The sequence below is a fragment of the Eptesicus fuscus genome, chromosome 5 (assembly GCF_027574615.1).
Source record: "Eptesicus fuscus isolate TK198812 chromosome 5, DD_ASM_mEF_20220401, whole genome shotgun sequence".
Classification (NCBI taxonomy): domain Eukaryota; kingdom Metazoa; phylum Chordata; class Mammalia; order Chiroptera; family Vespertilionidae; genus Eptesicus; species Eptesicus fuscus.
The window spans coordinates 58154764-58180210 of record NC_072477.1 but is presented as its reverse complement, the minus strand read 5'-3'; the positions used below and the strand labels follow the sequence as shown (position 1 = coordinate 58180210).

At 37.9% G+C, this 25447-nt stretch overlaps 1 protein-coding gene and 1 pseudogene across 17 annotated transcripts in view; one reads left to right on the top strand and one right to left on the bottom strand.

Moving 5' to 3' along the window:
* The first annotated feature begins 4396 nt into the window (after positions 1-4396).
* Positions 4397-6286, top strand: LOC103287553 (pumilio homolog 3-like; annotated as a pseudogene).
* Positions 6287-8977: 2691 nt separating this feature from the next.
* Positions 8978-25447, bottom strand: part of GABPB1 (GA binding protein transcription factor subunit beta 1) — a 56716-nt gene continuing 40246 nt past the window's right edge. For 7 of the 17 annotated variants that reach the window (XM_028147709.2, XM_028147708.2, XM_028147712.2 and 4 more), the window contains 4 exons: positions 24010-24195; positions 17653-17768; positions 16064-16171; positions 8978-10492 (listed from right to left, as the gene is read on the bottom strand). In XM_028147709.2, the coding sequence (XP_028003510.1) occupies positions 10340-10492; positions 16064-16171; positions 17653-17768; positions 24010-24195 (563 nt within the window). In that variant the 3' untranslated portion in view covers positions 8978-10339. Of the gene's footprint in view, positions 10493-16063; positions 16172-17246; positions 17315-17633; positions 17769-24009; positions 24196-25447 lie in introns of those variants that run through there. The other 10 variants (XM_054716243.1, XM_054716245.1, XM_008143136.3 and 7 more) reach the window with 7 other exon arrangements.

Below are 25447 nucleotides of genomic sequence, written 5' to 3'. Positions count from 1 at the left end.
TAGGGGACATGCAGGAGGCAGCTAATCAATGTTTCTTACATTGAAGTTTCTCTCTCTCTCTCTCTCTCTCTCCCTTCCTCTCTCTCTAAAGTCAATAAAACATTTGTTAAAAAATTAATGCTTGCCCTGACCGGTTTGGCTCAGTGGATAGAGCATCCGTCTGTGGACTGAAGGGTCCCAGGTTCGATTCCAGTCAAGGGCATGTACCTTGGTTGCGGGCACATCCCCAGTAGGGAGTGTTCAGGAGGCAGCTGATCGATGTTTCTCTCACATCGATGTTTCTAATTCTCTATCCCTCTCCCTTCCTCTCTGTAAAAAATCAATAAAATATATATTTTTAAAATTAATGCTTTACTGACAGTTACCTGTCATACAAAAAATTCTTACAAAAAAATCAAGAAGACATTTAAATAATCCACAAAATTCAAAATTATAAATCATGTAACCAATCAGTAGTAAGATTGAAATTGATTAAATCATCTATTTTCTTTTTCCTTTTTAAATATATTTTTATTGATTTCAAAGAGGAAGAGAGATATAAACATCATTGATGAGAGAGAACCATGGATCAGCTGCTTCCTGCACGACCCCCCAGTGAGGATCGAGCCTGCGACCCAGGCATGTGCCTTGACCGGAATCGAACCCGGGAGCCTTCAGTCCGCAGGCCGACACTCTATCCACTGAGCCAAACCAGCCAGGGCTACATCATCTATTTTCAAGTGGTGTCCCACAAGAATTTTTAAAACATGCAATACCTGACTATTTAGTCAGGGGCACTGACTTATTTTCCCATATTTCTTAAACTTATCAAGTTTAAGAAATAACAGCCAACACAACAATAGCTATCCTGTGTGAATGCCCTGTTTTGAACCATAAATGTATAGATCATATAATAAAGTTGCATCTTTTTGTTGTTGTCAATCTTCACATGAGGATATTTTTTTCATTGCTTTTCAGAGTGGAAGGGACGGGGGGAGAGAGAGAGAGAAACATCAATGTGAGAGAGAGACACATCAACTGGTTGCCTCTCACACACACCCCAACCAGGGACTAGAAGCAAACCCGCAACCCATCTACGTTCCCTTGCCTGGGATTAAAACCCGCAACCTGCCTAGCAGGTTTGGCTCAGCGGACAGAGCATTGGCCTGCGGACTGAAGGATCCTGGGTTCAATGCCTGGGTTGCAGGCTCGATCCCCAGTGGGGGGATATGCAGGAGGCAGCCAATCAATGATTCTCTCTCATCACTGATGTTTCTATCTCTCTCTCTCCCTCTCCCTTCCTCTCTGAAATCAATAAAAATATATTTAAAAAAACAAACACAACCTTCCAGTGATTGGGCTGGCACTCTAACCACTGAACAACACAGGCCAAGACTATAGTTGCATCTTATTGGTCACATCGCATAATAAGGTTGCATCTGATTGGGTACTAGGAATCTTTATATACAAGTACAGGCACCTGATTTTTTAAAAAGTCACTTTAGAGAAAAAAAAAGGCAATTACTGTTATTATTATTTTTGTAAATCAATCAAAATTATACCTATTTTAGTGTCAGATTGGCAAAATATAAATTTTTGGGGTGTGCTGAAGAATTTTAATAATTAGTTTATATGTGCTATGAGAAGAAAAAGGGTGAAAATCACTGGATTATATAGTACTATGTATTTGTATATGGAGGAAACATTACATATCAACTGTGTACATGAGATCTAAGCTATTCAAACGAAAAACCAAATAAGCAATTAATGAAGTACAGTGGACAAATTCTCTCTCATCAAGTAGAGATCAGGTGAAAACTTTTCCAGGAAGCAAATGATAGTTTTTTGGGGGGTTACATATATATCTAAAAATGAAGAGCCCCAGAAACTGCATCCAAATTACATTCACTATTTGATTTTCATGAAAGTGAAATATTTTTAAAGGAGCTCAGGCCATCAAATGATAAAAATAAAAAACAACTATAAGAATATCTGTATATCTATATATTTGGAAAATACTATTAGCAAGTCACAAAAATATTGATACCAAAATTTTGATTTGGAACCAGAAGTATATTTCCAAGGATGATACTGTGTTTTCCATCATAGGTTACACAGAGTAATCTGAGAATGGATTCGGAGAGCTTACGTCAAACTGAACCCATGTGCATTGAGATGTTCTCATAACATGGAGAAAGCAAATAGCAAACATCATTCAAAACTACAATATGCCAGTTATCTATAATGAAATCCAAGTATAGTAAATAGTACTTAATGAATCAACAAATACATTAGTTAGTTCATTCCTAAGTAGACCTGATATGATGGAAGGAGTTATTTGTTCAACAGAAGCCAGGTGAATAGAAGAGATTTTTTTCCTATTTGCTATATAAGCCTGAGTGCTAATGCCTTGGGAACCTATCCATATGGACATAAAGTTCCATCAACAATATTGTGTTTTTATCTGAAAAGGTTTTTCTTCTTGGTATATTTTGAGTCCATTCTCAAGGTCTTCCAGGTATTAAAGCATAAAGAAACTTCATTGATTTTATCTGGAAGAAACTTTGTATAGAGTAATGCAGAAAAAAATCAGTCATATCAGAAAAAGCATCTATGAATGTGTCTATCAACTTATCAATTCCTGTTATGGGCAAGTGTTTCTTCTAATGTTGGGTAAGTAATTTCAGAAATTATCATATTGAAGAAACACATATTGGCATACATTTTCATTAGCAATATGTTTTGGATAAATATATTGGTATACAGATCTTTTTGTTATAAACAAGCATCATCCAAATTACATGGGATTTCACATACATTCCCTTATCTCTTTAACTTTGCTCTTTTTGAATGCCACAGAAGAAAGCTCCCCAACTCCCAACACTCCACTGCAATGAACAAATAGAGCAACCCAGTGACAGAGTGAAGTAGAATACTTTGCCATTCATATCATAAGAGATTGACATACGAAAATAATCCCTAAAGGCCAATGAAAAAAATTACATCCCCAAGTCCTTTGGAGAAGTAATTCAGATATAATTAAAATAACAATAAATGAAAATTAGTTGAGAAGCACAACTAAGTGGTATCCCTGCAGATACCACTCTCATCAGATGAAGATTTCCCAAAGCATCAGACTCAACTTCAAATTTGGAATCCTAGAGTCCCATAGGGAAGTGTTAAATCTGAACCAAGAAATAAGGCAACAAGACATCTAATGAGTTCAGTGTCTAAGACAGTACATAACCAATATTATTCTAGATGTATAGAAAAGAAATAATTAATTACAAGGAATTACTTCATTAGGCCTGAAGCTGCTCTGGAAGATGTCTGTTCACACATAAAAGGAAGTAACTAACCATCAAAGTGGCAAATCCATCCTTACATCATGGAAACACATTAAGTGCAGATTTCTGAAAACTTTTATATTATTTTATTTTGTACATTCTTGGAATCCTCTGCTCGGACCACCATTGAGAATGATTAGAATGGGAAGCTTTTCCAGCCCACTGAAAACAGAAGCTAAAAAGAGAAAAAGGCAACCCATTGCTTTAGTTATAAATTCTTGTCTCAATGATTTCATAGAACAGTGAATCAGGTGTAGATGATTGAGGATTGATACGAGTCCTACATAACAATCAGATCTGAAAGAAGTGAACGTCCCCCAAAGACATCTGAATATTCATCTGATACTACCATAGACTTCCTCCTTTTAAGTGCTAATTATTTTCTCCCATCTATGCCATGATATAACAGATCAAAATGCTTTCTTGCACCAGGTTAGTCTCTAGCAGAACAGAAAACTAGAAATAAATGAGCTTTCAGAAGCTTGTTTCCAACAGTCTCAAGGCTCTTCAGGGCCAAGCTTAGTCTGGAGGCAAGACTGTACCATGGCTGTGCTCTGGGATGAACACACGGGCCCTTCTCCACTTCAACACCGCATGTCAGGGCCCCCACCTGACATAGGTCCATGCATGCACTAAAGTAATGAAAAGCAGACATAGCAAAAGTAGCTTCATGCTACTGAAAATATGACCTGGCATTTGTAAAATGTAGTTTTAGATGATTTAAAATTTATGTCAAGGCATTTTTATACACTAATAATGAAGTCTCAGACAGAGAAACTAAACAAACAATTCCATTACCATAGCAACAAAAAATTTAAGATACCTAGTAATAGCCCTGGCTGGTTTGGCTCAGTGGATAGAGCATCTGCCAGCCGACTGAAGGGTCCTGCGTTTGATTCCAGGAAGAGACATGTACTAATTCCCAGCCCTGGTAGGCGTGTGCAGGAGGCAACCAATCTCTTACATCAATGTTTCTCTCTGTCTCTCCCCCTCCTTTCCACTCTCTCTATAAAAATCTATGGAAAGAGGAAGCAGCAGCGAGCCCTGTGGCAGCCACACATGTGCGAGTTGCCATAATGGAAGTCAAAGCAAAACAAAAATTCACAGAAAAAGGTACAAAGATGTCATAAGAAAAAAACAAAGCAGATTTTATAAAAACAATGATTCTGGTTTTTCAAAGACACTCCAAAGAAAAATTGTTAAGGAAGGTGGACCTAAAATCACATCTAAGAACTTCCAGAAAAGTGCCACAAAACCAGGGGGAAAAGGTGTGAAGCAGTTCAAGAATAAGCAACAAGGGGATAAAATACCAAAGAACAAATTCCAGCAGGCAAATAAATTCAACAAGAAGAGAGAACTCCAGCTGGACAGTAAAAGTGATGAATCAGCAGCCAAGAAACCCAAATGGGATGACTCAGGGATAGTACCAACTATGACATTGTCGTTCAGGCAAAGCAGATTTGGGAGATCGTGAGAAAACTGTGACAAAGAAAAAAGAGTGAAGTTAATGAGTGATTTGCAGAAGTTGATTCAAGGAAATATTAAAACTATTGCACATTTGCACATGATTCAACTCGTGTGATGCAGTGTTACATTCAGTTTGGCAATGAAGAACAGTGAAAACAGGCTTTTGAAGAAATGCGAGATAACTTGGTTAAATTAAGTAAAGCTAAATATATCCAGAAATACTGTTAAGAAATTTCCCATGTATGGGGGTAAACCGCAGAATGTGGAGATAATCTGAAGTTTTGAAGGCCATGTGAGGAAGATGCTCTGACACGCGGAAGCCTCAGCCGTCGTGGTGTACCATACAATGACAAAGCCATTTTAGAGCAGAGAAACATGTTGACAGAGCACTCTATGGGAATACATTTCAACTTTACAAGTCAGCAGATCACCCAACTCTGGACAAAGTGTTAGAGGTACAGCCAGAAACACTAGAACTTACCATGAATGAAATGAAACACATTCTAACTCCAATGGCCCAGGAGGAAGCTGTGATGAAGCACTCATTGGTGCATAAAGTATTCTTGGACTTTTTAACCTATGCGCCCCCAAAGCTAAGATCAGAAATGGTCGAAGCCATCTGTGAAGTGGTGGTATACCTGGCGCACACACATGATGTTGCCAGCGTGGCCATGCACGGCACACCCAAGGTCAGGAAAGTGACTGTGAAAGCAATGAAGACTTACGTTGAAAAGGTGGCTAATGGCCAATACGCCCATTTGGTTTTACTGGGGGCATTTGATTGTGAAGCAGATAATTATATCTGAAATTATTAGTTCCTTGTCTAACATATTAAATGACAAATATGGAAGGAAGGCCCTGTTGTACCTACTAAGCCCCCCAAGATCCTGCACATACAGTACAAGAAATCATTGAAGTTCTGCAGAAAGGAAATGGAAACGCACACAGTAAAAAAGGTAACAGAGATCCGTCGCCGAGAGCTCTTAGAATCCATCTCCCCAGCTTTGTTAAGCTACCTGCAAGATCACACCCAAGAAACGGTGCTAGGTAAGTCTGCCTGTGTGTTGGTGTCTTGCATTCTGGGAACTGCCATTGGAGACACTCAACCTGCCATGAATGCCATCGCCAGCGTGGCAGCAGCAGAACTGTGTCCTGGACGCAAGGATGGGGAGCCTCACCCTGCAGGACATCTTGTTTTGAAGTGGTTAATAGAGCAAGATAAAAAGACAAAAGAAAACGGAAGAGATGGTTGTTTTGCAAAAACACTTGTAGAGCATGTCGGTATGAAGAACCTGAAGTCCTGGGCCAGTGTAAATCGAGGTGCCATCATTCTTTCTAGCCTTTTCCAGAGTTCTGATCAAGAAATTGCAAGCAAAGTCAAAGCTGGACTGAAAAGCCTGATTCCCACATTGGAGAGGAAAAAAAAAAAAAGCACTAGCAAAGGAGTAGAAATGCTGCTTAAAAACACTGTCTGTGTAGATGGAAACAATTAACAAGATGGAATCATTGTTTCTCTGCTGATCTGTTTTCCCAGAGTGGAGAGAAGGGCTAGGGTCTACCTCGCTGGTAATTTGTGTACTCTGTTTATGTGTTTCTTCTTTGTATAAGAATACATGGGGTCCCTCCAGTCTCACCCAGTCTGGATCCGGGCCATGGGGGCAGGCTGGCCAGGAGGGACTGCGGGAGGGCTCCACGGTGTCCAGCCCTCTCGCCCAGTCCCGATTGGCCGGACCCCAGCAGCAAGCTAACCTACCGGTCAGAGTGTATGCCCCCTGGTGGTGAGTGTGTGTCATAGCGACTGGTCGACCAATCTGTCAGGCACTTAGCATTATTACGCTTTTATTATATAGGATGCTTTCTAAAAATGCCCTTTAAAAATGAAATAAAAAACCTATGGGAAAATATCATCAGGTGAGAATTAACAAAAAAATGAAAATAAATACCATAAAGAACTTGTCAATGTTTCATTACCCCAAAAAAATAAAAAAAGATACCTAGGAATAAACTCAACTAAGTAGGTAAAAGACCTGTACTCAGAAAACTACAGGACACTGAAAAAAGAGGTAGAGGAAGATATAAACAAGTGGAAGAAAATACTATGTTCATGAATTGGTAGCATTAACATCATTAAAATAGCCATACTACCCAAAGCAATCTATAGATTCAATGCAATCCCTATTAAATTACCAATGGCATAGTTCACAGATCTAGAAAAAAAATACTCCAAAAATTTATATGGAACCAAAAAAAATTCCAAATAGCGGCAGCAATCTTAAGAAAGAACAACGTTGACAACAGGAGGGTGGGGGCATCCGTGGGTAGGGGTGTGGGATGGGAATGGGGGGATGAGGACAAATATGTGATACCTTAATCAATAAAGAAATTTTTAAAAAAAAGAAAGAACAACGTTGGAGGGATCACAATACCAGATATCAAGTTATACTACAAAGCCAATGTAATCAAAACAGCCTGTACTGGTATAAGAACAGAAATAAAGATCAATGGAACAGAACAGAGACCTCAGAAATTGACCCAAGCCACTACACTCAATATTTGAAAAGGAGGCAAAAGAATACAATGGAGTCAAGACAATCTCTTCAATAAATGGTGGTGGGAAAATTGGACAGTTACATAAAAAAAAAAAATGAAACTAGACCAAAAACTTACACCATACACAAAAATAAACTCAAAATGGATAAAGAACTTAAATGTAAGTCGTGAAACCATAAAAATCCTAGAAGACACCATAGGCAGCAAAATCACAGACATTTCTCATAGCAATATGTTTACAGATACACCTCGTAGGGCAAAGGAAACTAAGGAGAAAATAAATGGGACTATATCAAAATGAAAAGCTTCTGCACAGCAAAAGAAACCATCAACAAAATTAAAAGGGAGCCTATTGTATGGCAATGATACATCTGATAAAGGGTTAATATCTAAAATATATAAGGAACTCATACAACCTAACAAAAGGAAGACAAACAATCCAATTAAAAGGCACTTCTCCAAAAAGGACATACAAATGGCCAAGAGACATGAAAAAATGCTCCAAGTCACTAATCATCAGAGATGAAAATCAAAACGACAATGAGGTACCATCTCACACCTGTCAGAATGGCTACCATCAACAAATCAACAAATGACAAGTGCTGGCGAGGATGTGGAGAAAAGGGAATGTTAGTACACTGCTGGTGGGAGTGCAGACTGGTGCAGTCATCATGAAAAACCGTATGGCGTTCCCTCAAAACATTAAATAAATACGGAACTGCCATTTGACCGTGATCCCACTTCTAGGAATATATTCTAAGAAACCTGAAGCACCAATCAGAAAGAATGTATGCACCCCTATGTTCATAGCAGCACAATTTACAATAGCTAGGATCGGGAAACAGCTCAAGTGCCCATCAGTAGATGAGTGGGTAAAAAAGCTGTGGTACATTTACACCATGGAATACTATGCAGCAATAAAAAAGGATCTCTTACCCTTTGAGACAGCATTGGAGGGACCTGGAGAGTATTATGCTAAGCGAAATAAGCCAGTCAGAGAAAGACAAGTATCACATGATCTCACTCCTATGTGGAATCTAATGGAAAAATAAATAAATAAACTGTTAAACAAAATAGATCCAGAGACATAAAAGCATGGAACAGGCTGTCGAATGTCAGAGGGAAGGTGGGGGAGGGTGGATGGGTGGGAAGAGATCCAAAGAACTTGTATGCGTATATGCATAACCCATGGACACAGACAATAGGGTGGTGGAGGCCTGGGCAGGAGGCAGGAGTGGGCTATAAGGGGTCAATGGGAGAAAAAAGAGGCCATATGTAATACTTTCAACAATAAAGATGTTTTTAAAAAATAAAATTTATGTCAAATTTAGTGGAAAACTGAAAAAAAAATGGTTTTTTCTCTTTCTTAGTTTTTAAATTTGTCCTAGAACCTTTATAACAGTTTCCAAGTAACAACTATCAAGCTGATAGGTCACAGATCATTTTACTATATTACCTACTGAAATGATAACTGCAGTAAGAGAATTAACAAATTCCCAAGGAGCTACCTCACAGACTTTCAAGACAGTGTGAAGAATACATATTTTCATGTGGCAGAATATGGCTTTAATACACAGAACAAAAATTATAACGTGTGAACAAAATGTGGTCAAAATATAAGTCTACACTGAATATATGTGGAAAAGATATTTAATTGTAAAATAGAAAAGTAGGCCAGAGTAATTGCTTCTTAAGGGTAATTGCTTCTTTTTACAGTATAGATCATCTAGAAGGGCCTTAGGGTTAAACATTTTCATAAAGCAATAAAACATTAATGCAAGAAATAAAGCAAGAAAAACTGTATGAAGTTACATTTTACAAAAAAAGAATGAACAGTATGTCAGAATGTAATGTTCATACATTGTGGAATTCGACAATATTGTGATGAGAGCGGTCGCAGCACAGACATACAGCTTTCACAGGGAAAAGTAAAAGTTATGGTAGACATCTCTATAGCATCACTGTGGTACAAAAAGTTCTTGTTCTACATACAAAAGCATTTTTTTCCATAAGAATAATTTCCTGGGGAAGGGAGGGGAATGAGTCCATGAAATATTTCAGAAACCCATATGCTTTGAGTTTTCCAAAAACATTATCTTAAAACATACTGCCTTAAAGTGCTTTCATGTGGAAATCATGATGGAAGGCACAGAATACAGTTTCACGTCCCCACTATGAAATTTTCAAAAAAGCATAGATTTTGTAGTTTGCAAATTCAAGTTATCTTGTAAGCTGCTCCTTCCAAGAACACTATCATTCCAATAAAACCAGCTGCTAGTTTACTTAGCTAAGATGACCTACAGAATAAAAGGAGGGTTTTCCCCTAATAACTTTCATCATCTTTGTGGGGAAAATACCTATACAAGTGATACATTTTGAAATTATAAAACATGCAGAATATGTACAAACACAAAGTTTAAAAAATATTTGCTTCATATACATGTAAATCTACTTGGGTATAGCTGAAGTTGAACAAATATAAAAATTTGTTTTCTAAAAAATGTTTTCAGAGAATCTGAGACAACTTAAAGCTGTACAAACATTTCCTGGGAGAAATCTCTTCATACAGAAGCTTTAACCTACAGGAGCAATTCCAGTATCAGTCCACCACATAATTATGACACATTTGGTCTAATCAACGATCACCCTTAAAACTGTTCTGTTTCTGAGAAATTAAGGTTCGTTCGTACTAAAATCAAAAAGAATTCACAAAAACAGTGGCTTATTGTGTTTTTGGATCTCTTCAACAATCTTTATCAACTCATTTAGAACTGTAAAAAAAAACAAAAACTATTTACAGAATTCAGTTTTAAATACATTTGACAACTTCAAAAGTTTTATGTTACAAGGATTCAGACCACATGGCTTTATAGTCCAATTATCAATCTGTAGTCTCTTCTAGCCTCCTGTCTTTCCGTGACTGCACCTTACTGTGTACAGTTCAAGACTGTATTCTTTCTTGACCAAAAGTAACTCAAACTACATGTTCATTTCAACTAAACAGCTTCTTTATTAGTCTGAAGACGAGTCATTGCTTCTAATTTCTGTCTGTAGGCTTCTGCTTCCTGTTCTTTCTTTAGAAGCTGCTGTCGATATTTTTGGGCCTCTCGGTTTGCTTCATCCAGCTGTTTCTGAAGAGCTTCTCTCTCCTAATTAAGCAAAAAAAAAGTTGTTGTTTTTTCAATTTTTGCATAAATACATTATTAACATCTACAAGCATGCATCCTTTAACAAAAAAATAGTAGCTAAAAATAGTTACCTATTGATATTTCCTAGACAAGTTGCCTTTTCAACCAATTCACTAATAATTAAAGCCCCCGATTTTGTGCTCCACACTGTGAGATACAGATTGCAGTTGCTGTTGTTTTTTTTAATCTCAAGGAAATTATTCCCTAATTAGATATAAGACTAATATAATGAACCCAAATAGGTACCTGTTCTCTCATATGTACTACAAAAACTAGTGAAGAACTTTAAGAAGGAAATATACCATCATAGCTCTCCATATCTTTATCTGCATTTTTATCTAAAGATAATATTTTAAAAAAAAAAATAAAGATAATACTTAAAAACAGTATTTATTGAGCACTCATTATATGACAAAACAAGGTGATTTCCAAGGACAAGCCTCTAAGACAGATATTATGCCCATTTTACAGATGAGGAAAATGATACTCGGAGATGATGTGGCTTTCTCATGGTAACATGGTAAGGAGTCAGGTTTGTGAGATTCTGATATTACTGCTTATAAAACTATCTTTCTCAACGATAGCGAGCAAGATTCCTCATCTCTAAAATGACGAGTGCTGGTCTAAATTAGTGTCCTAAATTATATCATTTTACAAATCAATAAAGTACTAATTTCTCTATTGTGACTAGTGAATTATTCAGGTATAAAATATATGTACTGAATTTCTCAATAAATTGAGAGTTGAAACAAATCTGGTCCTCCTCCTCACTCTGCCTCTATTCAGCTGCCCACGGGAAAACATTTCACAGGTTCTTGTCCCATACCTCTAGTAAGCACAAGAACAAAAGCTCACCCTGCACACACCCAAGCTCAAACAACTTACAGAGGCCCAGGATCTATTAGTGTGGTGGGGGCTGAGGGTAAGACTATTAATCATAAGAAAGGCCACACTCACACTGGACAAGACACTTGACCAGAGGAAACTGAAGGCAAGGGGTCAGCATCTTGCTGGGGAAAAGGGCAGTGTGAGTCTCATCCACTGCCTTGACCCTTATCCAGTGTGAAACCAAAAATTCCCTCTTCTTCATTATTCACATGGTCCACAAGGGGGAGCATAGTTACTACTTCTGCCTTCCTGTAAATCCCATTCCCTTCCCTACACTGGGAATAAAGTGACATCTAACATTTATTTTTCCCATGGGTTCATCAAATGTGGAAGTGGTTGACTACGCAAGTAGTATTCAAATCTTCCAATTACACAAAATGTACAAGTAGAAGAAAGATGTGCCCTTCATCTGCAATTCAAGAAATTCCCAAGCCCTACTTTGCTACCCTTTTCTTACCCACTCCTTACCACAGGCAAGATAACAGAGTAGGAACAAGTCAGAAAGAACACCCAAAAAATGAGCCTCATGTAAACAATCAACGCCAGTGCCCTGGCAGTGAACCATGGAAGACTGAGCACAACAATGGGAAAGGGGGAGATGGGGCTGTTTCCCCAGGAGCTAGACCCTCACCAACTAGCAGGAACACTTACAGCTATTCGTACGTGTTATCAAATTTCACTTGTGTTAAGAAATAAGATCCTTTGGTAGCCAAAGTTTTGAATATGGATAAAAGTAATTTGCCCTGATTTGGTAGGAAAAATTAAAACCGATACTCTAAGGTATCTTTTATGGTAGCTATTTATTAACATTTAGAAACAGCAAGGGAGTCACAAGTATTTCAAAGGATAAAAGCAAACTGAGTGAGATAAATAGTCTAACAGTGAATACAGTTTAGTCCTATTTTCCTTATTTTATATTTTTTTCAACTAGCAGAATGTATCTTAATATAAATTAAAAGCATAGTTAACATTATTAAAGTTTGTTTGTGCTTTCATTTTTTACTTCTCAGAAATATAGGTATTTGGGGAAAGAATCTTTTTGCCATCTCACTTTTCAAAACAAATACAAATCTCTAAAAAGTGGAAAATATTATTTCTTATTTTACTCAAAAGATCCTGTTTCCAAATTCATTTGTTCATTTACTGAACGTATTTACATGTAAGATACTTTCTTAATGCAAACAGTAATTTTGTTTTGCATATAAATAGTGAAGCAGATTCACATTTGAGATTTATATTTAAATAGAAATGCCAATCCAATGGCTTTGATGTTTTGCAATAAAACCACAATAAAAAGAATTTTGACATTTTTCAATAAACATACTAATATATTAGTACTAATAATTAGTACTAATATTAATACTAAAGTATTTTCCCTTTAACTGTCTAACATTGAAAAATTCCAAAAAAATAAAATCTGTTAAGATTTGGTAGCAAAAAAAGAAAGTATTTGTCTTACACAATTCTAAACAAAAGCCATATATTACTATTGCATTAGGCAATGGAACAACAGAGTGAGGAAAGACTTAAGTTTGCTTTTTCATTTTCAAACAAGATTCTTGAATTCTGCCGAAACCGGTTTGGCTCAGTGGATAGAGCGTCAGCCTGCGGACTGAAAGGTCCCAGGTTCGATTCGGGTCAAGGGCATGTACATTGGTTGCGGGCACATCCCCGGTAGGGGGTGTGCAGGAGGCAGCTGGTCGATGTTTCTCTCTCATCGATGTTTCTAGCTCTCTATCCCTCTCCCTCCCTCTCTGTAAAAAATCAATGAAATATACTTAAAAAAAAGAAGATTCTTGAATTCTGCTTCAGCTAGTAGCAATTATCTTTTACTGAGCACTTACTATATGCCTACCATTGTACTAGTCCTTCACATGTACTCTCCTTTAAACCTTACACAATCTGATAATGGAGGTGCTATTATTTTCCCCTTTTTAGTGGTGGGGAAGCCAAGCCTTGAAAGGTTAAATTAACTTGACCAATATCACACAGAGAATTATAGAGTATAATTCAAATCTAAATCTGATTCCAGACCCATATTCTTAAATTATTAAATGTTTTGTTTAGTTTTGTTTTTTAACATGGAAACTGGACAGGGTGTATGAGCTATCCATTTATTTGTGTGTAAGCATCAATTTTCTAACTGCCATAAACCAAATATAAACCTGGTTTTATAAATAAAGTTTTACTGAAATACAGCCATACCTATTCATTTCCAAATTGTCTGTGGTTGCTAACCTGCCACAATGGCAGAACTAAGTAGCAAAACACAGACTATATAGCCTAGAAAGCCGAAATTATTAGCTAACTGGCCCTTTACAAAAAAACTACTCCAGCGCTAAAAAAAAAATTAATAAAAAGGAATATAACTGCCCAGCCACAGTGGCTCAGTGATTGAGCGTCGACCTATGAACCAGGAGGGCACAGTTAGATTCCCGGTCAAGGGTACATGCCCAGGGTTTCGAGCTCGATCCCCAGTGGGGGGTGTGCAGGAGGCAGCTAATCAATGATTCTCTCTCATCACTGACGGTTCTTTCTCTCCCTCTCCCTTTCTCTCTGAAATCAATAAAGATATATTTTAACAAATAAAAGGGATATGACTATAAAAAATTTTAAACTTTGGAAGATCAAAAGGTTCATCATTAATAAAAGGAAAGCAAATTTTAAAAACTGTATCAAATGAAACATTTTGTAAAGTTTATAGAAATTAATTTTTTAAAGAACACTAAGGATCCCAATTTAAAGAACACTTAGGATCCCAATTTATCACTGGTTAAAAGATATAAATTATTCATTAGAAATAAACAAAACTTGCTAATAAACATATTCATCTTTAATCTCGACAGCAAAAAAAGAGGTAAAGATATAATAAGAAAAAATCTGTTACTCCTAATGTACTAATTACATCTCCTCTCTCCCACATGTACAAAGAACAGTTTGAACTTCAATTCAGATTAGGCTAGTGTTTATTTATGGAAGAAATGCAAAAACAGCACACTTCTTCCAAAAATATACTGTACAGTAATATCAAGGGGTGATAAAATGATATACATTATTGCAAGTTGGTTTTATTCATACCTCCCTCTGAAAAAATAAATCCATTTTATTTCCTATATTGCTATAATGCAGATGTTGAAAGCCACATTTACAATAAATTTTCTACAATTTGAACTAATTTTTCTGGAGATTATTGATAAATCTCTCTTATGTTAACTGGGAAATTGTAAATATAGGGTGTCCCCAAAAAATGTATACACACATTTTGAATAATTATAAAGGCAGTGTTTATTAAAATATATTTCATTTTCAAAATTGAGCTATCAGCTGCTAAAATGTATATATTTGGGGGGGGGAGGGGAGATAGCCTGTATATATTAACACTTTCTTTATAGACAGTCACTCTGGTAGTTGTGGATACACACACACAGAGAAACCCAAACATGTGAGATTCTATATAACGAGTTAGTTTAATTCCTTTACAGCAGTCTCTGTCCTGTGCATCATTGTAGGATGTTTAGCAGCATCCCCCTGGTTTCTACCCCAATGTCAATGTTACGCCCCTAATTGTGATAACCCAAAATGTCTCCAGACATTGCCAAATGTCCCCGGCATCAAAACTGCCCCAGGTGAGACCACTGCCTTAGAGAGACTTTTGTGAGAATGGCCAAACTGTCACTTAAGAGTGTGTGTGTGTGTGTGTGTGTGTGTGTGTGTGTGTGTATATATATATATATATATATATATATATATATATATATATATATATATATAAAATCTGCCCCAAGACAATTCTATTGATTATCTAAGAAAATAACTTCAAAAAACTACTTCATGTGTTATAAGGAAAAGATTACCTGATCTGATGAAAACACTAGAGGTCTCCTCATTCTATCCTCCAGCCCACCTCTACCATCTAAACTTACAGCATGCTTCAAGGTCTCTCTATAATAGTTCTAACACATCATGCAACCTTGGCTTGAACATTTCTGTGGATGGAGAACACAATTTCCACCACCAGAAAGCTCTACTTACTAAAAACAAAACAAACACTCTTCTTTATACCAAATTAAAACTCTATCCCCTGAAGGTGTATCTCCATGGTTCTAGTTAATTTATATGTCTCAATTCATACTTTCCTGTTATTTACCATTATTTCCTCTTGGTCTCTGAAAGACTATAAGAGAGGAATCAGGTGGAACTTTGAGAAAACAGCAATTCTCACATTAGATAAATAAAGCTACAGGATGCACATTCGATTATTTAAAAATATAACTGATTGAATTCAATAAGTTTGTGTTTAATAAAATTTCAAGTAATGCCCTGGCCAGGTGCCTCAGTTGGTTGGAGTGTCGTCCCGTACACCTAAAGGTTGAGGATTTGATTCCCAGCCAGGGCATACCTAGGTTGCAGGTTTGGTCCCCAGTCGGGATTGGGGCCCATATGGGAGGCAACTAATCAATGTTTCTCTCACACATCAATGCTTCTCTCTCTCTCACTCTCTTTGTCTCTATCTCCTCCCCCCTTCCTCTCTCTAAAATCAATAAACATATCCTCAGGTGAAGATTTTTTTTTTTAATTTCAAGAACTTTAAAAATAATTTTTATTAAATAGTTAAAGCAAAGTACATGACAAAATATTTTTCACCTTGCCCTGGCCAGTGTGGTTCAGTTGGTTGGGCATCATCTGGTGCACCAGGAGGTTGCCGGTTCCATTCCCGGTCAAGAGCACATGCCTGGGTTGCGGGCTCAATCCCTGGTGGGGGTATGCAGGAGGTATCCGATCAATGTTGCACTCTCACATCAAAATTTCTCTCTCTCCCTCTCCCTTCCTCTCTCTCTAAAAATTAACAAACTATTCTTTAAATAAAAAAATAAATCACCCTTTAAAATATATATATATATATATATGCATACATATATATACATACATACATACATACATACATACATACATACACAGGGTGTCCCCAAAACTGTATATACACTTCAATAGCTGATTTCTATTACATTTTGAAAATGAAATGTATTTTAATAAATATTGCCTTTATAATAATTCAAAGTATGTACATTTTAGGGAGACACCTGTATATATTTTTTATCTTATGTGCCAGAAAAGATCTGACATACCAGAAAAAGATATTTAAAAGATTACTAAATAATAAGTATATGATACCATTCAATAGAATAAATTGCTAGTTTGTAAGAACTTCAATGTACTGAATATCACTTTAAATTTTGAAGAAATAAAACAGTTCACCCTCAATAACTAAAGAGATAATTTTACCAAATATTCTGGTTACAAGATGAACCAGGTAATATTTTCACCTCAAAAATTCTTTGTGATTGTGGCCAACAATATGCCAGTCTTACATTTAAATGAACTTGGGCAAAGGATATTTTCTAATTGTCCTCAATCAGGATTATGTTGCCTTCTAGTGACTGTTTTTTTCAATCCTCTCTTTTCTCTTACAAAGAACCTTAAATATTCACCAACATATACTATTCACATATATCAGAAATTATGAATTTGTGTATAATGAGTAATTTTTTTAATTCTCATAAAAACTCCAAAATAACTTTTTGAATAAATATATTGTCATTTGATATAAGCTAATATCCAAGTTGGGGTACATAATTTTATCTATAGTCACGTGAGAAAAAAACCTGCAAGGTAACTAAGGTTGAGTTATACTTACACAATGGTTTACATTTATAATCTAGTTTGGGAGAGGGTAAAAAAAGTTGAATCCTGTCAAGAGCTAGTCTAAATTTAATTTTCCTAAAGGACTTATTAAGTAAAATAAGCAGTTAACTACAGCTTTATAATAAACCCAGTTGACAAGTATCAACCTTCTTTAAGAGGAGCCTTCCAGCCTAAATAGGCATTCGCACTTCGCTTTTGAAAGAAAAAACAGTTTTAGTCAATATACAGTGATATTTTCTTTAGTGACTTATGAGAATGATGTATGTAAATTTAACGGAAAATGAAGGATGGCGTGCAAGAACCAAAGACATTCCAATGTTACCAGGATGACACACTTCATTACAAACAAATTCTTCACTCATTCATTCATTCATTCAATATTTATTTATTGAGGGCTTGCTATATGTATAAAGCAAAAATTAAACAAAATAATACTATCAGTAATAAATATAAAAGACAAAAAAAAAAAAAGCAAATTGAATTTATTTCGGATGACTGCAGCAAAACACACCGGGTAAAAGACTCCTTACTTCTATTTCTGCAGATTCCACCCGGTTTTCAATTATTTCGATACATTGTCTCTTAGCTGGTGGTTCTTCACTTATAACAGTTTCTTCAGCAATGTCCGTTGCTGGTACTGTTAATACTAAAATGAAAAAATGTAAATGTTATTTAATTTTCAGATAGATTTAGTTGAAATAAAACTAGACAACATTGTTGATGCAACTCATCTAAAATAAATTATATTCTAAAACAATTTCAAAACACTGATTTGCTTTTGAGGATGTCCATATTTGTCTTCATCTTCTTGCTTTTTTACTGCAAATTTCTCCTTGTTTAAGCACCTACTTATTTTTATAAAATTTTATATATAAGCGTTAACCAGTTTGGCTCAGTGGATAGAGTGTCGGCCTACAAACCAAAGGGTTGCAGGTTCGATTCTAGTCAAGGGCACATACTTCAGTTGCAGGCTCCTCCCCAGCCAGGCCTTGGTCAGGAAGCGTGCAGGAGGCAACCAATCAATGTATTTCTCTCATCAATATTTCTCTCTGTCTTTCCCTCTCTCTTCCACTCTCTCTAAAAATTAATGGGAAAAATATCCTTGGGTAAGGATTAAAGAAATTTATTTTATATATAATATGTTCATTCACATGGCTCAAACTCAAAACAATATTTGACAAGCATATTTTGAGAGCTCTCATTCCACTCCTAAAATAGATAATCATTTATTGGTTTCTCATGTACTATTCTTGTTAATTTATGTAAAAACAAACATGAACATACATTCCTTTTTGTTACACAAAAGGTATCAAATAAAACATACATTCAAATTTTCATACAACAGATACATCATCTGCAGTTGCTTTTTTCACTGCACATATATAAGGTGTCTTTCATCTGTATATATAAAAGCCAAAGTGACCGGTCAACCGGACGACTGGACAACTGGCCGGTAGCTATGATGTGCACTGACCACCACGGGACAGACGCTCAATGCAGGAGCTGCCCCCTGGTGGTCAGTGCGCTCCCACAGTGGGAGCACCAATCAGCTGACTGCCGGGCTCACAGCTGGCAAGTGCAGCTGCAGGGGTGCGAGCCTCTCCCGCTGCTGCGGCAGCGACAGGTGCAGCAGGGCAAGGATGAGCGGGAGCAGCACCATGGCCAGCTGCCTGCCGTTTCACGCACTACTACATCCCTCGGGGGAAACCGGCGATCTGACATCCCCTGAGGGGTCCCAGATTGCGTGAGGGGGCACGCCAGGCTGAGGGACCCCACCAGTGCATGCATCCGTGCACCGGACCCCTAGTCTGCACATGAGCTTTCTTTTATTTAGTTGCATAATAATGTGTGGATAAGCCATTATGAACGTTGTCTGTTTATACACTTTGCTTGTTTCTCTACTAGGTTGTTGGACTTTGTCCCAACTTTTAGTATCTCTTTATATAAATGTAAATTATACAGAGAGAGAGACTGTCCTTGCTTTATTCAGGACTATAGAAATGGATGTGCATACTGAAACCCTGCAAAACAATGGGGAAAATTACAATTGTTCCATAGCCTTTAATGTTTTGTGTGTGTGTGTTTTTTGTCAAAACATTAAAACCCGTCATTTATAAATGTAAACACAAATGAAAAAAGTAAAACTAATATTTAGTGTAACGTAATTTAAAACATTAGAAATGAGAAAGTTTTATTTCTTTTAACTTATATTGTTACACTTACAAATTAACTCAAGAATTTGAGAACCTTGTACAGTATTTGTTTCATTGAACTGTCTGCATAGTATATTTGTTCATACATCAGTTACACATTTTAAAATTATGGAATCTTTAAAAGTTTATTTTAATACTAGAGGCTCAGTGCATGATTGAATCATGCACGTGAAGGGTCCCCTACACGCTTTCGCTTTTGATCACAGTGGAGCTGGGTGCCTGTCCACTGGTGCACCAGGCCTTTCAGAAGCCTCCGAAAGGCCTGGTGCCGGAGCAGACAGGCACCCAGCTCCCATGCTTTTGATGGTCCGCAGCAGACGTGAGCTCGCTGCCCCAGAGGCCCCTTCTGTGCCGCAGCACAGCCATGGCGCAGACGCCGAGCTCCCGCCGCCACTGGCGACACGAGCTCAGCGTCCTGCCGGCCCAATCGGCTATCCTGGCCACCCCAAGTCCCGCCCCCTGCGCCTCCCTTTGGCCCAATCGTGGGCGTAGCGGAGTGATGGTAATTTACATATTACCATTTTATTAGGTAGGATTCAGTAGGTTCCTCTTATTGTTCTTCTTTTCCATAGTTTTCTTTCTTTTTCTTCTTCCCTCCTCCCCTATCACTATAAACTTAGAATCTGTTTGGCTACTTGCAGAAAGAGACCTCTTGGTTTTTTGTTATGGGCTGAATTGTGTCCCCTCAAAGTTCAAATGTTTAAGTCCTTACCCCCAGCACTGCAGAATGTGACTGTATTTGGAGATAGGGACTTTAAAGAGGTGAAAAAGGTCAAAAATAGGGTCATTTGGGAGGGTCCTAATCCAATATGACTGGTGACCTTATACGAAAAGATAACCAGGACACAGACAATACACACATATGAGGGACAACCATGTGGGGACACAGCAAGAAGGCAGCCACCGGCAAGCCACAGAGGTCTCAGAAGAAACTAAAACTGCCAACACCTTTACCTAGGATTTCACACTTCCAGCACCGTGAGAAGATAAAAAGCTATTGTTCAAGTCACCCAGTCTATAGCATTTTGTTATAACAGCAAATTAATAGAGTCTTTTTAAAATATCACACTACAGGGGAGGAACCAAGATGGCGGCATAGGTAAACACCTGAACTTGCTGTCTCGCACACCACATCAAAATTACAACTAAAAGAAAAAACGGATATCATTCAGAACCACGGGAAGGCTGGCTGAGTGGAAGTTCTACAACAAGAAGGAAAGAGAAAAGCGCATCTAGACTGGCAGGAGGTGCAGAGGTGCAGAAGAGGGAAGGTATGGAGGTGCACGCGGAAACGGGCTGGCAACTGAGTACGCTGTGGTCTCTTTCAATCGGGAGGGAGATACAAACTCCCGACTGCTCTGAACTCCAGTTCTGGGTGAGACTCTGGGGACCCAGACTCATACGGGGAGAAACTGGACTGTCTGGCATCGGGACAGGAACGCGAGGGCGGCTTTCTCTCAGAGGTGGTCGCAGCGTTCATTGTTCCTGCACGGGGCTGCAGGACACAGAGACCCAGGGACCTATCCGGGGCAGGGCCAATGGGCAACCATTGCTGTTTGCACCACCCTGTAATTCCCTGAGACTACGCCCCACCCAATTTACAACCCCACCCAAGCTGTGCGCAGAGGCATTTGCATATGAATGGACTGGCCTTTTGCAACCTAACTTAACAAACTGCAGCTGGATCAAAGAACCCCAGAGCTTCCAAAAGAAGGCCTAAGGCTCGTCAGCAGCCTGCATTGCTTCACAGCTGTGCCTCATCTGGGCACCTCCAAACCCCAAACTAAGAGGAGGAATCTGAAGATCTGGGTGGCTTCAGGTAGTGGTTGACTTTGCACCTCCTTGGAGATCCAAGAGCCAGTGCACCCAGTGGTGAAAGTGAGACCACACCAGATTACAATTTTTCAGATCCATAAGAGACACATTCAGGGGGCAGACTCTTGAGCACCAAAGCCCCACTGAAGCAAGTCCTGCCCCATAAGGGTGTTTCCAGCACAGCAGTTCTCCCATTGTAGACACAACTGGTCCTCACAGCCAATTGGTCTGGAGGTCAATTCCACCCAGTGATACCAACAGCAAGGCTTAACTACAACAAGATTGTGCACACAGCCCACAAAGGGGTGCACCAAAAGCGTCCACCTCAAGTGACTGGGGAGGCTGAGCCACTGGGCCTTATAGGACACCTAGCACACAAAGCCACTCTGTCAACTCAGGGAAGCAGCCAAAATGCGGAGACAAAGAAACATGTCACAAATGAGAGAAATGGAGGAAAGCAAACTACTGGATACCGAGTTCAAAACCACGGTTATAAGGTTACTCAAGAATCTTCTAGAAACCTCCGAGAAATTTAGTGAGAACCTCGAGGATATGAAAAAGGACCATTTAGAAATTAAACATACACTGACTCAAATAAAGAATAATATACAGAGATCCAACAACAGACGAGAGAATCCTAAGAATCAAGTCAAAGATTTGAAATACGAAGAAGCAAAAACACCCAACCAGAAAAGAAAAAAGAATCCAAAAATATGAAGATAGTGTAAGGAACCTCTGGGACAACTTCAAGCGTACCAATATCCAAATTATGGGGGTGCCAGAAGAAGAGAGCAAGATACTGAAAACCTATTTGAAGAAATAATGACAGAAAACTTCCCCTACCTGGTGAAAGAAATAGACTTATAAGTCCAGGAAGCACAGAGAACCCCAAAGAAGAGGACTCCAAAGAGGACCACACCAAGACACATCATAATTAAAATGCCAAGTGCAAAAGACAAAGAGAGAATATTAAAAGCAGCAAGAGAAAAACAGCTACCTACAAGGGAGTACCCACATGACTGTCAGCTGATTTCTCAACAGAAACTATGCAGGCCAGACGGGAGTGGCCAGAAATATTCCAAGTGATGAATAGCAAGAACTTACAACCAAGATTACTCAACCCAGCAAAGCTATCATTTAGAATTGAATGTCAGATAAAGAGCTTCACAGATAAGAACAAGCTAAAGGAGTTCATCACTGCCAAACCAGTATTATATGAAATGCTGAAGGGTATTCTTTAAGAAGAGGAAGAAGAAAAAAAAGATAAAGATAAAAATTATGAACAAATCTAAAAATCGAGTGAATAAAAAATATGATGAACAGAATAAACTGGTGAATATAATAGAATCAGGGGCATAGAAAGGGAGTAAACTGACAATTCTCGGGGGGAAGGGGGTGTGTGGGGGGGGTTGCGGGAAGAGACTGGACAAAAATCGAACACCTATGGACGAGGACAATGGGGGGGGGGGGTAAGGGCGTGGGGTGGGGTGGGAACCGGGTGGAGGGGAGTTATGAGGAGAAAAAAGAGGAACAATAATCTAAACAATAAAGACTTATTTTAAAAAATAAAATAATAAAAATTTTTAAAAATATATCACTCTACACTTACAAATCAAGTCAGGAAAAAATTGAGAGCTTCTTGATAGTGAGTCTTCCGATTTGAAACTATGAGTTTCTTTCCATTTGTTCATCAGTGAGACTTGTCTGTATAAATGTTAGGTTTGGGAAACAAAGCTGTATCTGCTTAATACAGATACTTTGAAAGCTTTCTTCTTTTCTGTATAATTGGATTAGTTCGTTAAGGCTTTGCGAGAGCACCTGGGCCTGATGAGCTCTTAGACCAGCTATCAGCAGGTGATTTCTGCAGAACAGGAGAAAGGCCTCTCAGGCTTCACAGGTCAAGGTCTCCTCCTGTCCTGCTACAGTGACAAACTCCTTCCTAAGTGTCATACCTCCTCTACTGCTAAACCAAACGCAGTTTAGAAGAACTTCTACCTCCAGCCTTTCCCTTCCGTAATTCCTTCACTGGCCATGAAGAGGCGTGGTCTCTGCCATCCTACTCATTTTCTAAAAGTATGTGTGTGCACATACTTTTTTTTCGGAGGCTGGGTGCAGGGTGATGCTTTCTAAGCTAGGAACTTGCTGCCCCTTCTCTTTCTGCTTCCTCCACTATTCCGTCCGATTCCATCTATCTTAGTCCTGCTGGATGCACTGCACTTCCTATTCAGTGTGGGCCCTGTCTTGCTGGGAGTGTGTACTTATTGCTGATTTCTGAACTCAACCCTTTTCTTTTCTTGATGCACCATTGTAGGTTTTCATGAGAGTTCTCTTGCCCTGACTGTAATGTTCTTAGATGTCTTTGGCAGCACTTAAAATGTGGAATTCTGTGGTTTTCTCAACCTTTTAAATTCACTGAAAACATAGTTGGGGCTTCTACTTCATCCATCTTATTGCTCTCTGTGGTTTCCGAGAGGGGAAAAAATGAAAAAACTGTCAACAAAGCTGCTAAAAGTTGCTACCACATAGCTATTACAATCTTAAGTCCAACTTTTTTTTAGGTAGCGTTTTCTTACATGGTATTTTTAAAAGCTCACATGATATCTGAATTGCATTAAATGGACTAAGAAATTATCATCCAATGCTGATTTTGAATTATTTATTTAAGCTCATTTTCAAGCAGAATACTTTGGGGCCAATTCTTCTTTCCACCTAGTATATACTCTGATAAAGCAAGCTAACTTTAATATTAGCCTAAGCAAATAAAGTGAGGCAACTAAATCTGTTGCAAAGGGTTACAAAAACATAACTTAAGGCAAACTGAGAATAAACAGCAACTTTATGGAAATGCCTACTACTCACCTTGCTGTCCATCTGGCATGGTCACAATGATGGGCTGGCCTATTCCACTGGTTGGAATGGAGTGCAAATTTCCAAGCTGGATTCCATCCGTTACTATTGTGATGACTTGCTGACCCCCTGAACTAACTACTTGCTGAATTGCACCATCCACTGATTCTGCAGTAACTACTTCCTCCGTAGCCACTACTGGGGGGAAAAAAATATAAATGTGAAAATCAGTGAACATATATAAAAATAAAAACAGAAGTTTCTTTTTGCTTTAGTACCTTTGCCTTCCCTGCTTCTTCCTTACACAGAAAAGTTTGTACATGGTTTTAAACTTTAGTCTATACATATCTATGTAAACATTAAGTGCTATTCATATCTATGAAAACATTATGACTACAAGTCCCACAATTTACAATAAGTGAGTTCCAACTATTCATGCATGTGTGTGTTTAAATAAACAATTCCTCTTCATTTAGTTATATGAGGTACAAAATTTGTAAGGTCTCCTAAAGTCACAGATATAACAAAGGGTACACCTGCTTAATAAAATTCCATAATCCAAAAGATGATTTTTTTAAAAATATATTTTATTGATTTTTTACAGAGAGGAAGGGAGAGGGATAGAGAGTTAGAAACATCGATCAGCTGCCTCCTGCACACCCCCTACAGGGGATGTGCCCGCAACCAAGTTACATGCCCTTGACCGGAATCGAACCTGAGACCTTTTAGTCCGCAGGCCGACACTCTATCCACTGAGCCAAACCGGTTTTGGCCAAAAGATGATTTTATATGTGGTTATACTCCATTTACATTTATATAGGAGTTGATAAACATTTCAATATCCAATGAAACATGAAAATTTGTATTTTCCAAGTAGCCAGACTAAACAGTATTCCCTTTTTGGATTATGTGAACAGGGGTTGCCTTGATAATAAGTGGCATGCAGGTCTGGTAGCATATGAATATATTATATTTAACTAATACGTAATATATTAAGCATAATATATTATGTTATAGTAATATACTATGATCTACTATAACAATATGTTAATATATAACACTTACTTAATAACATAAGAAAAATTATCAATGTAACCAAAAAATATATATATATATCATTGCACATCCTAAAGGATGCTAAAACCATTGGTAAAATGTTTTGAGGAAACAAGATATTTAAATGTTCCTAAGGTATCACACCAAAGATTAGCATTCGTTAGAAAGAGGGAACTATAAAGATCTAGTGGTTACCACTCTCACCAGGCGGTCATTATCAGGACAGCCTGACATTATGTGCCTCCTGATGTGATGCAATGTGAGATTACAAAATATCACTGTGTTCTTCCTGGAAATGTTTGGCTTGAATCTAATTATTAAGAACTAAATGAATCCAGAATGTGGGTGATCCTGCAGACAACTGGCTTAGACTACAAAGATTTCAATGTCATAA